Below are 23,510 nucleotides of genomic sequence, written 5' to 3' on the forward strand. Positions count from 1 at the left end.
TGCATAATGCATAGAAATAAACTTTTCTTTCTTTCTTTCTTTTTTTTTTTTTTTTTAGCAAGAGACAGTTTCATAGATAGGTTTCATTTTTCGAAAAAGGGGAAGAAACACCATTCTGTGCATTCTGTGGCTCGATGTGGGTTCGTCAGTTATTACCCACCCCCCATTTCCTGGGACTTCCCACTGCTTCTTTGTACAAATCAGACTTGTGCAAAAACAACTCTTTTTCCATAGGATCAGTTATAAAAAGAACTGCAATGAAATGAGCAGCTTATTTTCTCAGTCTCACCAGTCAAAGACTTGCAAACGTTCTGGAAAGAGTGTTGGCTGGCTTGTTCATTTCTATTGGGACAATCATTGTGTTTCTGCAGGACCAAAGTAGCAGACTGGCTAGTGAAGGTAAGAAAAAGGAGGCAACGGGTCCTACCGATTCTGGTAACATTTCCTTCCATTTCTCTTCTCACTTTCTTAACCCTTTATTGTCACAGTTCATCTAAAATATTTTTAAAGCTCACCAAATCAGAGGTGACTAGGAGTTGAAGCAAGCATTGAATGGGGTTGGACAATAAAAAGGAATTCACTTTCTTTTCTTATCTCCTTGTGCGATTCCTGACATTTAAAAAAATTAACCTAAAATTTTTTGACTGGTTTGATCAAATTCCTTCTTGTATAATTTATTCAGTCCTCTTATTGGTTACTGTGCTAGTTTAGTTTCCACATTTTTAACAGAAGGCCTAAAAACTTAAGTAGGATTTTGCACTGACAACGTGGCTCTTGAATTCAGTTACAGAAATGAGTTATAGAGACAAACACAATCACAATGCATTCCAGTTGGATTTCACTCTCAATTATTCAGTTCACCAAGCTTTGATAGTGTTGTTCTATGTGGCAGCATATATTCAAAGTGAATCTGATCTATAATGATGATGCTTTTCAAATTGCCATCTGGGTGATTTAGGAAAAGCCTGCTTTAGGATATTAAGACTTTTGTTAGAAATATCTTTAGACCTGCTGAAGCATTCTTTTGCTTTGTGCACATGCTTCTTGAATATATGCTTGCATATAGACCTTGTTTAGTCAGAATACGCATACTGATTTTTTATATAACATTCCTTGCATAGTTTAGTGTAAGGCAATTGTTTCATAGCTTGAGAAGCTTGTAAGAGTAAAGAGTATTTGAAATCTGTGTTAAACATCCATATCATGCTGATGATTTTGAAGATTTACAAGAGTAGTGCACTACTTATTATCTAGAGCAAAGTGATGTTTGAAATACTTACATAAAGTCACCAGAACATTTCCAAATACATATATAATTGTTATTTTAGGTATATAAGATATTGTCCCTGTATTCGTTGACCCCTGCATTTTTATTCTTCAAAGTTATAAACATATATAAAAATTGAAAGGATAGTACAATGAACACCTATTTTTTTATTTCGATTTTGTAGATTAATCAGTTGTATCATTTTGCCACATTTACTCTCTCTTTCTGTATGTGTTTCTCAGTTTTTTTTTCTCTGAACCATTTCAGAGTATATTGTTGACTGTAGGACACATGTCACCCCTAAATTCTTGAGTATATATCTCCTAAGAATAAGGGAAGTCTATTTCATAATCACAGCACAATTGTGACACCAAGGCAATTTAATATCAATACAATACTATTATCTAACATATGACCCACATTCAATTTCTCCAATTAGCCACATGTTCTTTAGAAGTTTTTATTTTTTAATATTTATTTGTATATTTGGTGTTGGGAATTGAACCCAGGACCCTAAACATGCTAGGAAAGTGCTCTGCCACTGAACTGTGCGTACCCAGCCCAGCTTTTTAATTTTTTAAGTCCCAGATCCAATCAAGGATCTTTCAGTGCATTTGGTTGTTATGCCTACTATTAAGTAAATGTTAATGGTAATAAGAATAATTAACAATAATTAACAATTATATCTTCAAGGAAATTATTATTTTTAGTCCTCTATTTTCTGTCCAAATACTCCTGAAAAAGTGATCATAAAGTTTAATTTTTCTATTGTGAAATGGTAAGAAAGAATATGAACAAAAAACCCAATTATGACAAAAATTTAATATTTCTGCACTAAATTTTACATCTTATGAAATAAGGAATTTCACACATCAGGTTCAGCCCTTGGAAGTAGCTGTTACCTTTGGACATAAAAATCCAAGCAGAACCAAATAGAAGATCATTTATTTACTTGGTGAGTTTAATATGGACAAAAGGATGATCTTTGGTTTACAATTGTGTTGTCTTAGCCAAGTTAGACTTCCAGAAATTCATTTGTTATATAAGAATTATTTTACAAGGCTGCTAAGCCTGGAAGATAAAGGATGCAAAGAACTCCCTTAAAAATCATTTTACATTTGGTAGAAAAGTAGATAATCCCAGATTATGTTTTGTAACAAGAATTGAAATAGGGATGAGTGATTCTTTAGAGCAGTAAGAGGTAAAATAATAGGGATATGATCTAGGACATGTGATAACATGATTAGTCATTTCTAGCCCTAAAGAACGGGTATGTTAAAAGATAAGACTAAAGAAGCTGTCAATGCTATTTTATAGAGGGAGGACTTTTCAAAATAACAACAATAACAACAACAACAAAAAGCTCCTTTTTTGAGTAAAATACTTGCATCATTCACTGAAAACAAAACACATAAGACAGATTTGGTGATACTGTCCAAATTAGCTCATAAACAAAACAATATTCAAATTTTTATTTTTTGTCTTTTTTTTCTAAAAATTTCAATGATAATTTAACAGTGGTTTATCTGCAAGTCCCCCAATTCAATATGGTCTTAAAATATTAAATTGAAATTATAGGATCTAGAATTTATATTACAGGAGAAATTAAGAGATGAAATAGAGGATTTGGAGGTCTGGGGGTATTAACAAATAACATCTGTGTTATATGACTTCACATGATCTTAAAAAACAGTTTCCTTCACTCTCAAATTCGAGACAAGTATAAATTTGCTTATTTAATTGGAGAACTAAAAAAAAAAGTGCTGCAGATTATCAGTGGAAACAATTTTTTTTTTTGATACCAGGGATTGAACTCAGGGGTACTTGACCACTAAGCCACATCCCCAGTCCAATTTTGTATTTTGTTTAGAGAAAGGGTCTCACTGAGTTGCTTAATGTCTTGCTGTTGCTGAGGCTGGCTTTGAACTTGAGATCCTCCTGTCTCAGCCTCCTGCGCTGCTGGGATTACAGGCGTGTAATCTAGTAGACACTGTAATCTAGTAATAACACTGTGTAATCTAGTAGTAACACTGCATCTAGTAGAAACAATCTTAAACATTGCTGATGAGAAAAGAAATTGTTCCAAGCTACTTGAAAGGCAGTTTGTTAATAGCAGTGATCTAGTAATTCTACTGCTCCAAATCTGACCTGAGGAAATAGTCATGGAAGCATGTGCCAGGATTACACATAGTAAAAAGCAAGAAAAACCTCATGTTCATATGAGTAATTATTTACTAAATAAAAATAAGATGTACATGCAGATGTATTATTTCATAACTGTCTAAAAATAGATCTACATAAGCAGACATGCTGTTAGGTGAGAGGCAAACTGCTCCCAGGCCAGATTGGCTCAAGATTTTCCATGAAACATAAGATAACATTGGCATGTCTTTCATTCCATGAGTTTGTATCCCATGATGCTGCTTGGCAGTTCCATCCCACTGCCTTCATTTGCATTTGGCCACTGGAGGTATCCTTTGTACCCATCTCAACCCAGAATCTTTTTTTTTTTTTCTTTTTTGGTAACAGGAATTGAACTCAGGGGCACTCCACCACTGAGCCCCATCCCCAGCCCAATTTTGTATTTTATTAGAGACAAGGTCTCACTGAGTTGCTTAGAGTTTGTCTCCCATGATGCTGCTTGGCAGTTCCATCCCACTGCCTTCATTTGCATTTGGCCACTGGAAGTATCCTGAGATGGGTACTGAGTTGCTTAGAGCCTTGCTTTTGCTGAGGCTGGCTTTGAACTCTGGATTCTCCTCTGTCTCAGCGCCCTCCCCCAGCTGTTAGGATTACAGGCCTGTGCCATCAGTGATCTTGCATCTTTTTTTTTTTTTTGAGAGAGAGAGAGAGAGAGAGAGAGAGAGAGAGAGAGAGAGAGAGAGAGAGAGAGAGAGAGAGAATTTCAATATTTAGTTTTCGGCGGACACAACATCTTTGTTTGTATGTGGTGCTGAGGATCGAACCCGGGCTGAGCCAGGCGAGCACGCTACTGCTTGAGCCACATCCCCAGCCCCGTGATCTTGCATCTTAAAGTGTCTAAGTTTGCCCTTGCCCAAAATAGTCTTCAAGAAACTGGATCTTTTCTTATTCTTTTTCACTCCAAATTTTCTCATTTCTCATCAATCTTGAACTTTCTTTCCTTCCTCCCTGCCTCCCTTCCTTCTTTTCTCTCTCTCTCTCTCCTTCTTACTTTCTCTCTCTCCTTTCTTTTGCTATTGCCAGTTACTTTTTCACGCCAAAGACTGTTGCAATGATTCATTTCACTGCTTATGGTAGTGGCCAGGTTTTCTGAAATTTCCATGCAATCCTGATGAATGCCTTGGGGTAAGAGAGGGAAGAACCCTTTCTAATTTAGGGATAAGGATTCTGAATGGCTGGCCAATGGCCCTGAAATGTTTATATTTGAGATGAAACCTGAAGGTTATAGGTGATGATGGGCCACAGGATGGACATTGAACCAGAGCAGTCAGGACAGAAGAAAAAATGTACATATCCCTGGGATAGGAGTAGGATTTCGAGGAACTGGGAAGGGCTTAACATGGCTGGCATTCTGGGTCCAATGGAGAACAGGCAGAGATGAGGTTAAGAAGACGGACAAGGGGCCCGGGGTTGTAGCTCAGTGGTACAGAGCTTGCTTAGCATGGGTTTGATCCCCAGCACCACATAAAACTAAATAAACAAAATAAAGTTATTGTGTCCATCTACAACTAAAAATATTTTTTAAAAAAGAAGACAAAGTATTCCATATTATAAGGGTCTAATGTGTTTGGATATTGTCCTGGAGGATATGGGGCATAGGTGATATTTAAACAGGGCATCTGGAATATTAAATTATTAAATAACCCAGGGGAAAGTGATTGTAAAATTAGAGATGATACGATTCTAGGCTATAGCAATGAGACCGTTTCAGGAAAATGGTCATATGGTTGGATTTTGAAAATAGAGGATAGGGGCTTGGGCTGTGGCTCAGTGGTAGAGCCCTTGCTTAGCATGTGTGTGGCACTGGGTTCGATCCTCAACACCACATAAAAATAAATAAAATAAAGGTATTTTTTCCATTTACAACTACAAAAATAAATAAATACAGGGCTGGGGCTGGGGCTCAGTGGTAGTGGTAGCCTAGCACGTGTGAGGTCCTGAGTTCAATCCTTAGCACCATATAAAAATAAATATATAAAATAAAGATTTTTAAAAATAAAATGGTGGAATTATTTTTAAAAATACAATGGAACAGGAATATTAAAATAAATAAATAAATAAATACAAAAAATAGAAGATAAATTATTTGTATGTCTCAAAGACACATGAGCATTGACCTGAAGTTAGAACATATGGGGTAGGTGCTGGCTGTCCCTCTTGGAGCCTTTCTTTCTGTACTTCATGGCACCTTCCTTCTTTTATTTGGCAAATGTTGCTGTTATTAAATGGATTCAGGGCTTATATTCTTTTTCTGGAAGTACTAATTGCTTGTTATCATGGCTTTGTGATATTAACTCCTCTTATCTATGCAGTAGAGCAAGATGTTCTAAGAACTAAACACATACTTTGGAGTTTGTAAACTTGGGCTTGAATTTTGCCTCTAGTAGTTAGTAGCTATATGACCTTGGAAAGGGCATTTGTCATAACTGAAACCTAGTTTTCTCATTTGGAAAATCCAGATTATGATAATACTTAATGTGTAGTGTTATTGAAAGATTAGTTGTAATGGATGAAGACCACTCAATGCGTGGTGGCTATTATGATGGCCTATCCAATATATTGCATCTGCTTTTTGACTGAGGTCAAGTGTAGGCAAGCTTTGATCTAGGACTAAATTGGCCCTGTACTTTGGTAAGTAAAGTTTTATCAGAACATAGCTACAATAATTTGTTTACATATTGTCTAAGGCTGCTTTTGTGCTATGATGACAGATTTGCAAGACTCCATATGATCTGCAAAGCCAAAGTTTGCAGATCATTTAGGTTTTTTTTTTTTTTTCAAATGTGCCCTTTTATAAAGTTCCTCCCTCTTTAGGTTTTCCTTTTGACTCCATGCTTGTGTTGTTTGGGTGTAAATTAAAAGTGTATCTAAGCATAAACATAGAAGCAACAACAACAATTTTCTGAGAACTTACACAGACATTAATATAGAAGGAAGAATTTATATTGCAGTTTCTTCTGAAAACAAAGTAAATGATTTAACAAAGTGCTGTACTTTAGCACATATTTCTAACTTGTGAATTTGCACATAAGGTTAATTTTGGTATTCCCCTGTCTGGTAATGATTAATGTAGACTAAATATGCCTAGAACATCTCATCTGCAAATGTCCTTGAAAGTCTTTTTCTTTACACTTAATCAGTCATGGATAAATTATACACACACACACACATACACACACACACACTAAGATATGAAACAAAAATTCAAGCAATAAAATATTTTTGAACAACCAAAGAAAACCATTAGGTTAAATTTTAGTGTCTCAGATGAAATTAAAAGATACATTAATTTTTTTTTGCTTTTTAGTTATAAAATTTTATTATTTTAGCAACAATAATGTGTATTCATTTTAGGAATATGGAAAATACAAACAAGCAGAAGATTGTATTCATAATCCCAGCACTGAAACTGAACTTTTTTTTTTTTTTTTTTTTTTGCAGCACTGAGAATTGAACAAAGGAGTGCAATTACTCCACTAAGCTACATCCCCAGCCTTTTTTATTTTATGGTCAGGGTCTTGCTAAGTTGCAGAAGCTGGTCTTGAACTTGTGGTCCTCCTCTCCTGCCTCAGCCTCAAAAATTGCTGGGATTATAGGCCTGTGCCACCATGCCCAGCTTGCCTGAACTTTTTGTCTCTTATCCTTCCCAAGTTTTAATGAGCATATATGTAATATACAAATGTACTTTTATCTTATTCAAAAATATGATATTCACATATTATTTAGTAACTTTTTCCCCCCATTTTATATGCTAACAGGGACCTCTTTTTTACAGTGAGTAAATCTCTCTTATTCAAAGACAGAGACTTGTAGATAAGTTCAAAATACAATAAACAATGAGATGCAGATAACGAGCTATATCTAAAACAACTAATAGCAACTGGTTAAAAGTAGAAAGATGGGCAAAGATATATCAGGAAAAATGCTAGTAAAACGAAAGCTATATAGCAATGTTAATATCAGATAAAACAGAAATCAAGGTAAACTGCATCAAATAAGAGTAAGGATGGTTTCTATTGACCTTCCAATGCATCACTATAAGTTTGTTTCTTTTCTCCTTATCTCATCTATTTCATTCACTTCCCTAAACATATCCTCATTGCTCAAATGCCTGTTATGTATATCTTCTTTAAAATCCTGGAGAGATTGAATCAGCCTTTCTCTAAAAGTTTCTTCTGTGTTTTCCTCCTCCTCTTGTTCTTCCTCTTCCTCTGGCTGTTCCTCAGGCTTTGGCTCTTCCTCCAGCTTTGGTTCATTCTCATTGTCTGGTTTTTCTTCAGTTTTCTGACAGGGTTTCATCTTGTGCCTCCCTTTCTTCTTTCCTGCTTATTCCTCTTTGAATGCAATTACTGGTATTGATCTGGTCTGCTTCTTTCTCCTACTTTTATGGCCTTGGAAAGTTCTAACAGACCTGCACAATTCCAACAAGTTGAGTCCTTCCACTGGCCTCCAGTGCTGCTGCCTGCACTGCAGAAGGGAGCTGGTACCCAGACGGGAACAAGGACCAGACTAGCAGGACTTCTGCACATGTCGACTCCTTAAGATACATTAATATTTATTTGAAGTGTATTATTTAGAGATCCATGGATACCTTCTTGAAGTTTCTTAAAATTATTAAGAAAAAACCCCCCAACTATTAATTAAAATACACCCAAGTAAGTTTTCTTTATTTTTAAATTTTAGGATATTATGATGTGCAGCACTGTTTTTATTCTACTGGTGCATTAAAGGCTTTCTATAAGATTAAATGTGTTAATATATGTAAAATTTTTGTTTATAAATTTTATGCATTAATCTTTGCACAGCTTTAAAACTATTTTCAGAAGCCTCCTTAGCATGCTTTCTGCTGCCCTCTGCTGCTAATTTTCAGAAATGTCAGATGAGTAAAGCTCATTTAACTCTTTTTTTTTTTTTAAAGAGTGAGAGAGAGTTAGAGAGAGGGAGAGAGAATTTTTTAATATTTTATTTTATTTTTTTAGTATTTGGCGGACACAACATCTTTGTATGTGGTGCTGAGGATCGAACCCGGGCCGCACGAATGCCAGGCGAGCGCGCCACCACTTGAGCCACATCCCCAGCCCCTCATTTAACTCTTCATAAACTCATTCAATATTAAAGATTGAGGATACTCTAAGATATGGTTTAATTGCACATTCTCTCTCTCTCTCTCTCTCTCTCTCTCTCTCTCTCTCTCTCTCTCTCTCTCTTTGGTGGTGTGGGGGTTATCAACCAAGTTATATCCCCAGCCCCTAATTCTACATTCTCACCTTATTGATGAAAAGTTGAGTCTTTGAGGAGTTAAGTAATCTAAACGTGGCCTCTGCTTTTTGACAGTGTTTGAATGCCTTATGACTTTGAACACATTACTCAATTTTGTCATCTGTAAAATGAGACTAGTAATACCTATATCTTAGAATCTTTGTGAGGGTAAATTTCTTAATTTTTATGTTTAAAAAATTTTCTTGGGATATTAGAGATTGAGTCCAGGGGTTCTCTACCACTGAGCTACATTCCCCAGCTTTGGATTTTTTTTTAAATTTTGAGACAGTCTAAGTTGCCTAGGTTGACCTTAAACTTGCGATCTTCCTGCCTCAGCTTCCAGATTTGCTGGGAATAAAATCATGCACCACTATGTCAGGGAAGATCGATTTCTTTAGTACATTATTATATGATTATTATATGGGTTGTATCTTATATACCTGGCACTAACTACACTAAAACCACAGTTAGTGACAAAGTCAGAACTAGAACTCTGCTCCGTTACCTACTAAGTTAATTTTTTTTTTTTTGGCATCAGTGAGTCTGAACACATGGCTAAATTTTACCTTCAAATACAGTTTTAAAAAATGTGATCTAAGCTGGGTGTGGTGGCGCAAGCCTGTAAATCCCAGCGGCTTGGGAGGCTGAGGCAAGAGGATTATGACTTCAAAGCCAGCTTCAGCAACTTAGTGAGGCCCTAAGCAACTCAGTGAGACTCTGTCTTTAAATAAAGTACAAAATAGGGCTGGGGATGTGGCTCAGTGGTCAAATGCTCCTGAGTTCAATCTCCAGTACCAAAAAAAAAAAAAAATGATCTATTCCATGCATCTGAAGCCCTTTCAATTTTTTACAAAGCTATGTGATACTGCAGCCTTTGCTGCTACTCCTTCCTTCTGGTACTGTTCAAGGAGAGCTCCCCACACAAGTTATTATGAACACTCAATAGCTCCTCCAATATGAATTCCTACTACACTTAGATGATGATTTCAAATAACTTTTCTAATGTGCTTCCTGCCTGACTCTAATGGATAACTAGACACTTGCACCCAGATATTTTATCTTAGTCAAGACGGACTAAGCTAAACCCATTATCTCCCTTCCTAGCTCCTCCTCCTGGTTTGATGGTAAGTGCTGGTGCCACTTCCCAACAAATCCAGACTCAGAGTTCATCTCTCTTCTTTATCTTTATGTCTGGGAGTCTTGGTCATTCATACTCATTCTTTCTCTTACTTAACTGTTTCCTGCCTCTTGGTTACTGTCCCAGATGGGGCTGAATCCAGCAGCCTTCTAACTTAAGTTTCATATATACCTTATATACATAAACTGAAGATAACTTTCATTTTTTAAAAAATTTTGTATATTTTTACTTTTATTTGTGTATTTTAGTTATACATAGTAGTTGGGTTTATTTTGACAAAATCACACATGCATGTAACTTAAAAAAATTAATTGTAGATGAACACAATACCTTCCCTTCCTTCTTTCCTTTCTTTTTCCATGCTGAGGATCAAACCCAGTGCCTCACATGTGCTGGGAAAGCACTATACCTCTGAGCCACAACCCTAGCCCCCATACATGGAATTTGATTTGCTCCTTGTCTGTCTCTGATGCCTCCCTTTACCTACTCCTATTATACTTCCTCTATTCTACAGGTCTTAACTGAAGGTAATTTCATATGATATTTTAAGTGTACCTGAGTTTTGATTGTGACCCATCACATGAGGTCCAATGTGGAATTTTTGACTTGTGCTGTCATGTTGGCACCCAAGAAGTTTCAGATTTTTGAGACTTTCAGATTTGGATTTTTGGATTCAGGATACTCAACCCTTAATTGCCTACAGGGTATGTATTTCCTGCCTTACGCTTGTCCCAACTTATCTCCCTGACCTCATCTCCCAGTCTTCCCTCACAGGAATATCTTCCTTTTCTCAGGAGTGTATGTATCCCTATACACTGGGAGGTACTTTATGCTTTTTTTATTATTGGGCCTCCCATTTTCCTGGTCTTCCTTGGGCCCCACACATCAGCATGGTAAGGTGTTTATTTTGCCTGAACTAAGGCACCAACAAACCTCTCTGTAGATTACAAAGTGAGAGAAAGGCCCATAACTCAAAGCAAAAAACCTTCCTTAGGAGTTTATTTATGGTTCTATGTAGAACCTGGAGCAAAATGTATGTTAAACAGGCATTGTAAAGTATTAGGCTATCTATCACACCTTCTTTTCCATCTGGGCTCCCCCTACCCTCTCTTCTTGTAATTTCCATCTGGGTTTATCCCTACCTTCTGTTTTCTACCTCTGGGACAAAGGAGTTGGCTGGAGGTGTTTCCACAGTTGAGCCTCAAGGTTTTTCACATTTGAAATAGGCCTGTTGGTGCTATCAGGCCCCCTTCCCCTACCAGGAGTTTCATCTCTTCTTGCCTAAGTAAATCCTGCTCTGTTTACTCATTAAAAACAACAACAACAAAACAAAACAAAACAAAAACTTCTTCCTTCACTGTTGCAGAGGAGTGGGGGATATCTGAAGTTTTCATAAACAGCATCCACAGATAAAGGGCCCATTGAAGAGAAAGAGGATAAATGGTGGGTGCTGTGGGATATGTCTGAAAGGGAAAAGGGGTGATAAAAGGGGATTCTGTGAATTGTGATAGTTTAGGAAATGTTCTTAGGTAAGCATGGTTCAAAAGTAACACTTGATTGTACCTGGACTGTTGTCTCTCACTGACCCATGTGAAAATGATGATATAGACTACTTCATTGTGTCACCCTTCTCCCCTGCCTGCAGTGCTTTTGCCCTTGCTTGCTGCTTGTTTCAAAGCTTTTTGTTCTATAGCACTAAAGGTTTACTTGCCCCAGACTTCTGTTTCTCTTCTTTAGTCTAAGAGTATCTTTACACACAACTCAACTGTACAGGAAGGACCACCTTCTTGTTTTTCCTCTTAGTTACTCTAAAAATTGTTTTTAGTTTTTAATTTTAATTAAAAAATTGAGTCAAAATTACATATGTACATAGTTTGGGTGACAGATTATTTTTTTTTATTTCTGGTTTGGGGGATTGAACCCAGGGGCACTTAACCACTGAGCCACATCCCCAGCCCTTTCTATTTTTTATTTTGAGCCAGGGTCTTGATAAGTTGCTGAGGGTCTTAGCTAAGGCTTGCCTTGAGCTTATGATCCTCCTGCTTCAGCCTCCCAACTTGGTGGAATTACAGTTGTGCATCACAGTGTCTTGCAAAAATCACATAATTCTTTGAGGTTTGTTATGAAAAAACAGCAATTCCTGTGCCTTTATCCAGAAACAACAACTTTTATTTCCATTAACTAATTATTTAGTATTTGCCACAATTTCTTTCAATAACATGCTTATGTACTTTTTTTTTTCAATTTACTGACTTGACACTATGAAGAAGAGAATTTGGAACAGGATTTCTCTTTCCTCCCCTGGTTTCCACCAAGTATATGTGACTTTATTCCATTACTCTCACCATATGTAGTGAGCTTATAGGCAAATGCCTAGGATAGTTTTTATTGGTATTACATTAATACACATACTAAAATAATATTTCTTTCCTGACTTTACAGTCACTCTATGGTTATTTTAAAAATGTAGTTAGCTCTATTTTTAGTGCTTTATTTAATGTCATGGTTATATAAAAGCTATTTACAACTCAACCATATAGTAAACCATAGATTTGTTTGTTTGTTGCTGCATGACTTTTAGGTTCAGTGGTAGAGTGCTTATCTTGCATGTGTGAGGCACTGGGTTCCATCCTCAGCATCACATTAAAAAAATAAATAAAATAAAGGCATTGTGTCTACCTACAACTAAAAATATATATTTTTTAAAAGTCTGAAGATTCTGGTTCTTGGTCTTTTCCGTCTATGACATTTTTCCCTTCTGCAAACTTATAATATCTTCTCTTTGTCCCAAGTGTTCTATCATTTTGCAACAATGAGAGGGTGTGCAGGTCTATTTTTACACAGTATTTTGGAAACTCACAGTCCTTCAGTTCTGGGAAGCATTCTTGAGTTGTTTGTATTTCTTCCCTATTTTCTCTGCTCTGTCTTTCTGAACTATTATTATTCAGATAATGGTTTTCCTGGACTTGTTCTTTAATTTTATCTTTACCATTTTCTGTCTTGTATTTTTGGTCTACTTTCAAAATAAAAAATTGCCTTAACTTTACCTTCCAATCCTTGTATTGAACTTTAAAATAATGATTTTTAATTTCCAAAAGCTTCAGTGTACTTTTTAATTCATACTTTAGCAGTACATTATAATTATACACAATAGTGAGATTCATTATGCCATGTTCATATATGCATGTAAAATAATCTGATCAATCTCATTCACCAGTACTTTCTCCTTCCTTCACCTTCTCTTTCCTGATCCCCTTCCTCTACTCTGGTGGTATTCCTTCTATTATTTTTTAATTTTTGGAAGGAGAGGTACCAGGGATTGAACTCAAGGGCACTCAACCACTGAGCCACATCCCCATCCCTATTTTGTGTTTTATTTAGAGTCAGGGTCTCCAAAATTGCGTAGGGCCTCGCTTTTGCTGAGGCTGTCTTTGAACTCACAATCCTCCTGAGCCACAGGGATTACAGGCATGCACCACCGTGCCTGGCTATTTTTGTATTCTTTTTATAAAAAATATTTTTTATACCTTTATTTTGTTTATTCAGTATTTTTTTTATGTGGTGGTTGGAATCAAACTCAGTTCCTTACACATGCTAGGCAACTGCTCTACAACTGAGTCACAGTGCTAGCCCTATTTTTGTATTCTTAATGATTGCTATTCTAACTGGAGTAAGATGAAATCTTACTGTAGTTTTGATTTCCATTTTCCTGATTGCTAAGGATATGGAACATTTTTTTAAATAGTTTTTTTTTTTTTGGCTATTTGTATTTCTTCTTTTTACAAATGTCTGTTTAGATCATATACCAATTTATTTAGTTCTTTGTTTTTCTTGTGTTGAAGTTTTTTTTTAAATTCTTTATATATTCTGAATATTATTTCTCTTTTGGAAGAGTAGCTAGCCAAAACCTTCTCCCATTCTGTGGGTTCTCTCTTCACACTCTTGTTTTTTTGCTGTACAAAAGTTTTTTAATTTGATGCCACCCCTCTTATTGGTTCTTTTTTTTAAAATATTTTTTTTTACTTGTAGATGGACATAATACCTTTATTTATTTATTTATTTTATGTGGTGCTGAGGATCAAATCCAGGGCCTCATGCATGCTAGGCAACAGCTCTACACCGAGCCACAACTCCAGTCCTCACTTATTGATGCTTGATTTTTTTTCTTGAACATTAGAATTCTTATTAAGAAATACCTCTTTTTCATAACATCCCATTTGCAATTCATGATTGTGATATGATCTTTTAACTCTGGAAATACTGATAGCAGATTTTGCCCTTATAGAGCTTTATCCTCTAAGTGGCTGTTTTTGACTCTCTCATAGCAGATCTTTCCTCAGATGTTTCAAAGTTCCAGTCATCTTAAAGGATGGGAATCCAAAAAGCTCAATGGGCTTAATTGATTGTAAGCTTAACTGAAGGGTAATTGCCCAGTTGAGTTGGAGAACTTCTGATGTCAATGGCTCTTCTCAAACTATAATAGTCAGATTACTCAGAACATTTTTTCTAATACCCTGCCTAGAAAGTGGATGACCCTGTTGCAAGCATTCTGGGAACTGAGTAAGGGAAGATCTGGGATCATGGATCTCTGCACCAACATTCATATATTTATTTAATCTATCTTTTATCAATTCAGTAATTCTATCCTCAGCTAGTATCCCCTGGTCTAGGGGGGGTCCTCTTTTATTATTCAGAGACTAAGTCTCAAGTTTTTCTTTGGGGTTGATGATAGCAGATGATCACCTGGCTGCATGGAATGAGACACAGGGTCTGGGTGTCAGATTTCCTTTTAAATAGACTTTCAATCAATCTTTTTTTTTTTTTTTTTAACTTTAGATACACCATATAGCCTTTTTGCCCTTACCCCCAGAGGTATGCAGTGTTAAGAAATTCCTCAGGGCTGGGGATGTGGCTCAAGTGGTAGCGCGCTCACCTGGCATGCGTGCAGCCCGGGTTCGATCCTCAGCACCACATACAAAGATGTTGTGTCTGCCGAAAACTAAGAAATAAATATTAAAAAATTCTCTCTCTCTCTTAAAAAAAAAGAAATTCCTCAACTTTAGGGGAATTTAAATCATTTTGGCACTTGTATTTTCCCATGGCTCTTGTAAGTTTTCCCAGTCTCCTAAGACATTAACCCTTGGTCCACTACTTTTCAGCATATAAAATGTAATTGCTCTTGTTTCACCTCATGTTTCCCCTTTTCTTATGTGTTATATCTTTTACAAGCATCATTTACTGTTGTTTTAATGAAGGTTGGGGCAGGAGGAAAAAAAAACACATGCATATGCCTATTCTGCTATCTTCTCTGTAAATCTTTGCTTTTCTCTACCTTAATTTATCTTTTTGGGGCTCACATTCTCTGGAGAGGTGGAAAATTTCTCCCTGGCAATCAGGAATTCCTTAATCACTTTAGGATTACTTCCTCCTGGAGTTTACCTCTAAGTTCCTGGTTGCTTATATAGAATCATAGGATCAGTTAGGAATGGGGGTAGGTGGGGGCAATCTTTGTTTTTTACTATGTAGTCACACTGATACACATGGAGACTTCTTGTCATTCATTTACCTAGCCCCTGGTTAGTACTCCATGGAGATCATGTCTGCAATCTTTGTATCCCAATTCTAGGAATTCTCCAGTTTTCAAGCTCTCAGTACCATGCTGTGTGTAAGATTTGATGAAGTGACCTCAGGCCTGTCCTTTGGATGGTCCACTGCACCATGTCAACTGCACCACTGTTGAACATGAAAGAATTTTGTGAGGCTTTTTGCTTGCTCAGAATCTACATGGGCTGGAGTCACAGACTTCATCTGTTTTGGGCTCCCTAAACCTTTCTCAAGTCATACTGTTTTCTTCCACGGTAGATTCAGATCACTTGCGTCTATTGTTAATGCATAAATATCATGCCCTAAATTCTTCATGGTTCTGAATTTTGAAGTTCAAAACTTCAGGTTATGGTATCTCGCAAGTCATTTCTCTAAAATTGTTGTTTTTGTTCAGAGTTTCTAAAGCTTATTTAGAAACTCAAAAGACAACAGTGCAATTTTGCCCGGAGTTTCCACAATGAGGTTTTGAGGCCTTAAAAGCAATATCCTAGCTACAGCCTAGGAGAGAGACCTGAGGGGGAAGTAATTACATCACTATTAGGACTTTATGCTAATCTCTTTTACTTTGTTAATTATCTTGTAGTATGTAAAGTTTGCCTTTTCACCCAGTTGGTTAGGTTTGTTGAGGGCAGAACTGCACTTAGAAAGTTTTCTTCTTTTTTTTTTAAGGAAAAAACCAACATTTTCTTTATAAGTGCGTTTAGCAAACAATAATTATTCATGGATTTATTGAAGACTTTTAACTTTGCATCTTTATGGCACATAATTGTGCCTGGAATATAGTAAACATTTAAGTAATTGATAAATTTGCTGATTATACCTTAGAATATTTGCAAAAAAGAAAATATATTACTCTTATTGAATTAAAAGAGAGGGAAAATAAAAATAAATAAAAAGAGGGATATATTTTATCTACCTGGAAAATAAAAACTACATGAATGTAAAAAAAAGGGCTGACAGTTTTAAAAGGACCTTTATATATGGTTTTAAAATGATCCTTCTTTTCTAATATGACTTGTCAATTTCAGGGTCAAATTGGTAGATCTCTTTTAGAAGCCCAGACCTTGAGGCCAAAGAGGACCAGTTTTCCTCACTGTGGCTGGTTGCTCCAGTGCCAAGAATGCCAGTGTGTTCCTTTTTTAGAAAATGCAGCTGTGGTTTCTGGCCTATTTTAGCCACTCCAGACTTCAATGACAACTGCAGAGGGTGGGGAGAGGAGGCAGGTGTAGGGAAAGCCTACTATCAGGAAAGCTCTGTGCTTAACTAGGGAAGAGGTAAACATACCAATTGAGTGCAGAGACATTTCCAGGATATATTTTGAGAAGTGGAAGGTGTAGAGAAAAAAAATCCACCCTGTTCTGCAAAGGTAGGAGAAACTGTAATCCTGCATCATGTGATGAGTGTGAATTGATTTCATAGCAGCCATTGTTTCATTCAAGTTAACAAATACATTTTGGGTCCCTCCTTAATTAAAAAACAAAACAGAAAACAATCCAGCTCCCAGGGATACAATATAAAGATGAGTAAGACACAGCTCTTGTTTTTAGTAGAATTTGCCAGATTTCCTCACTATTTTTCTCATAGTCCACTAGCCATGTTGCTATTCAAACTACAACTTCTCAATAACTCTCCATTCCTTCTGAGGCAGAATATAAATCCCTTTGCCTGGCTGTCAAGGGCCTTCATGATACAATTCCAGATTATTTTCCCAGTCTCTTCTGCTTGTGCTCAGCTTCTTGGTATGTGGTGAATAAGTTGTACCACTATATTCTCTTATAACTGTGCCAATGGCTGGAATGCCTATTTAGTTTCATCACTCAACTGAAATGCCACATTCCCTGTGAGATATCCTGTGACTTCTCCCCTTTTACCCCAGGTTGTGTTAGAGTCCCCTCCTCTGGACTTTCTTTATGCCTATCACAATTATATCCCCAGTGATATAATATTGGAATTATTTGTATCTAGTTTATTTTCTTGCATAGTGAGAAACTTCTTGAAGGATGGAACTGGTATGTATCATTTCATCATTATATACCCAGAACATGCCATAGTTCTGGTATTCAAGAGGCATGGAATTAGTAATGGCTTGGTGAGTGAATAAAATTATTTCATTCATCACCTTTTACATTTTTTTTTTGTACTGGGGATTGAACCCAGAGGCACTTAACCACTGAGCCACACCCCCAGCCCTTTTTTGAATTTTTTAAAATTTAGAGACAGGGTCTCACTGAGTTGCTTAGTTTATTGCTTTTGCTGAGGCTGGCTTTGAACTCAAGATCCTCCTGCCTCAGTCTCCTGAGCCACTGGGATTACAGGCATGTGCCACTATGCCTGGCCATCCTTTATATTTTTGATATATTAATTGCCAACTTAAAAGAGTCCAGTCTTCTTTTTCCCCATCGTTACTCATCAATTCTCTTTCCAGAATGCTGTCAGAAGGGTATCTCAGTGGACTCGCCTACTGGAATGACATCTACTGGAATCATGCATCTTATAATGAACAGGTGGCTGGGGAAAAGGAAGAGGAGACAACTTCTGTTGCTGCTCTTTCCTATTCCTCTGTGGGTGAAGAGGAAGTCAGAAGTCTTTACGTGAGCTGCAAATCCTCTGGCAAGTTTATTTCTTCACTGCACTCAAGAGAAAACCAATGCAACAGAAGTCAGAGAGTCACAGTGCTGCAGACAAACCCTAATCCAGTGTTTGAAAGCCCAAACTTGGCTGCGGTTGAAATATGTAGAGACCTCCATAGAGGGACCTACTTGGTTCCACCTTCCTGCAAAAGCATTTGCAAGAATTACAATGACTTACATATTGCAGGGGGACAGGTGATGGCCGTTAACTCAGTGATGACAGATTTTCCCTCTGAGAGCAGTTTTGAATGTGGTCCTTTGTTGAAGTCATCGGAGATTCCTTTGCCCATGGAAGATTCCATTTCCACTCAGCCCAGTGACTTTCCCCAAAAGCCTATTCAGCGGTACTCATCATATTGGAAAATAACCAGCATCAAAGAAAAAAGCAGCCTGCAAATGCAGAAACCTATTTCAAATGCAGTGCTGAATGAGTACTTGGAGCAGAAGGTGGTGGAGTTATATAAGCAGTACATCATGGATGCCATGTTTCATGACAGTTCTCCTACCCAGATTCTGGCATCTGAACTCATCATGACAAGTGTGGACCAAATTAGTCTTCAAGTGTCTAGAGAGAAGAACCTGGAGACCTCAAAAGCTAGGGATTTAGTCATTAGTCGCCTATTACAGTTGGCATCAACTGAGATCAGTACACCTAGTCTTCACATTTCACAGTACAGCAATGTGAATCCATAGAGAGGATGCTTCCATCTCTTTCATCTACCCCAAAACAATACTATATTGATTTATTTGGAAAATGTGCTGGAGGGGGCTATAAAAGAGAGTCAAAAACCTGAAAAGCAAATGTTGGATAGAAATTAGGTGTGAATAAAGAAGAAATCTCTTAATATTACACATGATGAAGGAATGTGGGAAGATAAATCATAATGGTTTCAAAGAGAGGTTTGCACAGCAACAAAGCAAAAATAAAAATGATCAAAAAAGAAAAGGTTATGATCCACTTAAGGGAGCAGAAAAATCAGAAAAAAAAGACAAGCCAAATAAGAATAAGAAAAAAAAAACATGGCAAAACTAAAACCCCAAAAGTTTCAGGGTAGAGAGTTTTAAAAAATAGTGTTTTCTACCCAAATAAATTCCTCCAAATTGTTTCTTCTTAAGGGAAATGGACTGCAGAAGGCTGCTATATTTGGGTTGAAAGACAAATTCAAACATTTTTTAAAAGTACATTTGTAGCTGTTTTCTGTTTTCTGTATCAGTAGAGCTATTCTTTGTAAATATTAAAACTGTACCAAATTGCAATTGTGGCTTTTTTTAATGATTACTTAGCTACATCCTCAACCAAAAAACAGCCATGAAAATCCCCTAATTGTTTACTAGTGGAGATGACACTTTCTAAATGGAAAATACCAGAGTGAGCACTAGACCATTTAGTTTCATTATTCTGTGTATGATTTTCATCGGGGTACCAGGCTTCAAAAGAAATTATGAATATTGTTAGTTTTCCCATTTCCCTCTCCCTTATCTATATGTATTCTTGACCTGGAACATGTAAAGGGTCTTCTGTATCCTCAAAAGAATGTTACAAACCCTAGGGTCCCATAATTTCAAATTCTGTAAACTCATTCACTAGAACTCTAGCTCCATGGCGGCTTCACTGCTTTCTCCTCTAGCTCAAGAGTTGACAAATTATGGGCCATTGGCCAAACCTACTTTGCTGCCTGTTTCAAACTCCTAGAGCTAAGAATGACTTTCTCATTTTTAATTATATTACTTAATTTTCCTTTGTAGTGTTTTGCTTGATATAGTACTTATTTTTATATTTTCCTTCATGTGCTTCTCCATATTCCAAACATTTCTGGCACATAGTAGGCATCCAATTAATATTTGTCAAATGGATTAATATGTTTGGCCGTGTTGGATACTACAACTAGTGGTCAAAGTAAGAGACCATTAATATAAAAATCAGATAATTCTTTTTTTTGTTTTGTTTTGGGTAGGGGTACCAGGGATTGAACTCAGGTGCATCTGGCCACTGAGCCACATCCCCAGCCCTATTTTGTATTTTATTTAGAGACAGGGTCTCACTGAGTTCCTTAGTACCTCACTTTTGCTGAGGCTGGCTTTGAACTCATGATTCTCCTGCCTCAGCCTCCCAAGCCACTGGGATGACAGGCCTGCACCACCGTGCCCAATGTTGATTTTCTTTATCAAAGATGATTCCTATCTATCTAATCTATCAATCCAATCTTATCTATCTCTGTCTATCTATCTACTTGTCTATTTTGCATTTGTCTTGTGTGCTTTTGTGGTTATATAGAAAAATTTGTTGCCAAGACAATGCCAAGAAACTTTTTCCTGGTGTGTTCTTTTAAATTAAATTCTACTTGTCCTTTTAAATTAAATTTACAATTTATTTATCTATTCTACTGTTAATGGATATTTGGGTGGGTTCCAGTTTTTTGGTTATTATAAAGATAGTTATTCTGAAAAAAAAAAACATTCTTTACTAATTTGTTACTGATGTATAGAAGTATGACTGCTTTTCACTTAAAATTATTAAGCCTTCATCGATGGGTGAAATAAGTTTGTTATGTTTCTTTATTGTAATGTTTTTTATGTAGATTTAAAGTAGTTGTTTGTTTATTTAATTTTGTTAGAGCTGGGGATTGAACCCAGGGCCTCATGCATGCTGAGCATGTGCTTTACCACTGTGCTACATCCCGTCTTTATGTTGTTTTGATATCATAGATTAGCAAGGTTAATTATGGGGAGAAATCCTTTTTCTTCTCATATTCTCTTGGGAAAATTTGAATGAGATTAGCATGATCTGTTCTGAGCTTGATGTTTGCTTTAAAGGAAGATTTTAAATTAGTGCTTTAATTTCTTTAATATTAATGGAACTATCCATGCTTATAATATGTTATCAAATCAATTCTGGCAAGTTATACTTTCCTAGGAATTTTTCCATTTTGCCTAACTTGTTAAAGTTGCTGGGTGTTAATTATCTTTATAATGTCGGTGCTTCTTTTTCATTTATCCCTTTTATTTTGGTGCCTCCTCTCTGTGTCTTTCTCTGTCTCTGTCTTTCTCTCTCTCTCTCAATGAATGTTGCTGGAAATCTGGCTATTTTGCAAGCTTCCCCCCCAAATAAAGCAAAAGTTACATAATATAAATACAAAAAAGGAAAACACATCAATATATTTGATTTGATTTTTTGTGCATTATATTATACGTAATGGTGGAGTCATTTTGACATATTTGCAAATGCATCTCTCTCTCTCTCTCTCTCTCTCTATATATATATATATATATATATATATATATATTTTTTTTTTTTAGAAGGGGGACTAAGAATTGAACTCAGGGGCACTTGACTACTGAGACACATCCCCAGCCCTTTTTTGTATTTTATTTAGAGGCAGGGTCTCACTGAGTTGCTTAGTGCCTCACTTTTGCTGAGGCTGGCTTTGAACTTGCAATTCTCCTGCCTCAGCCTCCTGAGCTGCTAGGATTACATGCATGTGCCACTGTGCCCATCACATCAATATAGTTTTGAAGGAAAAAACTTTTATAAATTCTTATAATTCAGCATAATTATAGTTATAATGTACTAATAAAAAATAAAAATTCCTATAATTCCTTTTAGTATTATTTTTTAATTTTAGCTGACAAATAATAATTGCATGTATTATTTGTTTATTAAGCACAATGTGATGTTTTGATACATATTTATTTTTTGGAATAATTAAATCAAGCTAATTAACAAATACATATCCTAGAGATGAAGACAGACCAACACCATCTTGTGGACTCCATATTCTTTGCCTAATGCCAGGAGGAAAAGTAAACCCTAAAGACTTTTTAGAAACAATAGTAGATTTGAAGAAGATTTAAAATCTAAAGTCATCCAAATACAACTATTTAAATTATTTAAATTGACTTGATGGAATTTACAAGGTTGGACTAAAATTTAATTTTTATTCTATTTGTAGAGTGAAGAAAAATATAGCAGCTATACAAAAAAAAGACATATTGTAAATGATATAGCATAAGCAAGATCATTTATTAACTTCAGTGTAATTTATGATCATCAACAATTAATGTATGATTAAACATCAATTAAAGAAGAATGTTTACGTAGTTTATATATAGCATTAAGTGAGGTATTTTGCAAATTTATGTAAAGCACTATTTGTGAATATTACACCATAGTGTAAAAAATGATTATGCGGGGCTGGGGATGTAGCTCAAGTGGTAGTGCGCTCGCCTGGCATTCGTGCGGCCCGGGTTCAATCCTAAGTACCACATACAAACAAAGATGTTGTGTTCGCCAAAAACTAAAAAATAAATATTAAAAAATTCTCTCTCTCTCTTTAAAAAAATGATTATGCTATAATATTAAGTGAAAAAATCAATACATAATTTTGTATCTCCAGCATAATTTAATGTTTATATTTTAAAAATGAAGTCACCTTTGCATAGAAAGTAGGCTGGAAGAAGTAACACATAGTAGTCTACGTAATTTTATTGCTAATGGAACTAAGCATAATTTTTTGGATGTTTTTTATTTTCCAAATTATCTTTGTTTTAAAAAAGATTTAGTTGTAGATGGACACAATACCTTTATTTTATTTGTTTTTATTTTTTTTATGTGGTGCTTTGGATTGAACCCAGTGCCCTATGCATGCTAGGTAAGTGTTCTACCACTGAGCTACAACCCCAGCCTCTGCCACCCATTATCTTTAATGATAACAAACTGTATTTATAATGTTGATTTTGAAAAACTTACATTGGGGTATATAATTATTGAAGTGTCTTCTAGGTTTAAGATTCAATGATTTTAAGAACTGAAAGCCATTTGTTAAAAAATCATATAGGGGCTGGGGATGTGGCTCAAGCGGTAGCACGCTCGCCTGCCATGCGTGCTGCCCGGGTTCAATCCTCAGCACCACATACAGACAAAGATGTTGTGTACGCCAAATACTAAAAAAAAAATAAATATTAAAAATTTCTCACTCTTTCTCACTCTCTCTCACACACAAAAAAATCATATAAAGACATGATGGTTGCACAATAATTTGAATCACTTTTGCTTATTATAGCTGATGTCTAATAAATTGGGGTTGGGGGTATAGCTCAGTTGGTAGAGTGCTTGTCTCACAAGCTCAAAGCCCTGGGTTCAATCCCCATCACTACTACTACTACTACTACTACTACTACTAATAATAATAATAAATGTAAGTCTCATTTCTGAGTTATAAATAACAGTAATTATTTTCTGGGATATAAGCAAAGACTGAAAAACTTCAAAGAAACAAGGTCACTTGTTAAACTTAACATAGACCTACAATGGGGATATGCATGTTTAGAGGGGAGAAAAAGTGTCATTCAGAAAGTGAAGCCATATAAAAGATACTTCAGGTTTCCAAGAACCAAAGACTTGCATTCCAGT

General features: G+C 36.1%; 1 protein-coding gene and 1 pseudogene across 1 annotated transcript; one reads left to right on the forward strand and one right to left on the reverse strand.

Annotated features, from left to right (window-relative positions):
- Positions 1-248: 248 nt before the first annotated feature.
- Tasl (TLR adaptor interacting with endolysosomal SLC15A4) lies at positions 249-19,357 on the forward strand. Its single transcript, XM_005329166.3, has 2 exons — positions 249-399; positions 17,896-19,357. Exon 2 carries the CDS (start codon positions 17,897-17,899, stop codon positions 18,791-18,793), a length of 897 nt encoding a protein of 298 aa, XP_005329223.1. The 5' UTR covers positions 249-399; position 17,896; the 3' UTR covers positions 18,794-19,357.
- Positions 7,410-7,856, reverse strand: LOC101964398 (transcription elongation factor A protein-like 9; annotated as a pseudogene).
- Positions 19,358-23,510: the final 4,153 nt, after the last annotated feature.

Source organism: Ictidomys tridecemlineatus, chromosome X (assembly GCF_052094955.1).
Source record: "Ictidomys tridecemlineatus isolate mIctTri1 chromosome X, mIctTri1.hap1, whole genome shotgun sequence".
Taxonomy (NCBI): Eukaryota; Metazoa; Chordata; class Mammalia; order Rodentia; family Sciuridae; genus Ictidomys; species Ictidomys tridecemlineatus.

What these genes read in the sequence shown, in the direction of transcription:
- Tasl (XM_005329166.3), top strand. Translation starts at nt 17,897, where the DNA reads ATGCTGTCAGAAGGGTATCTCAGTGGACTCGCCTACTGGAATGACATC.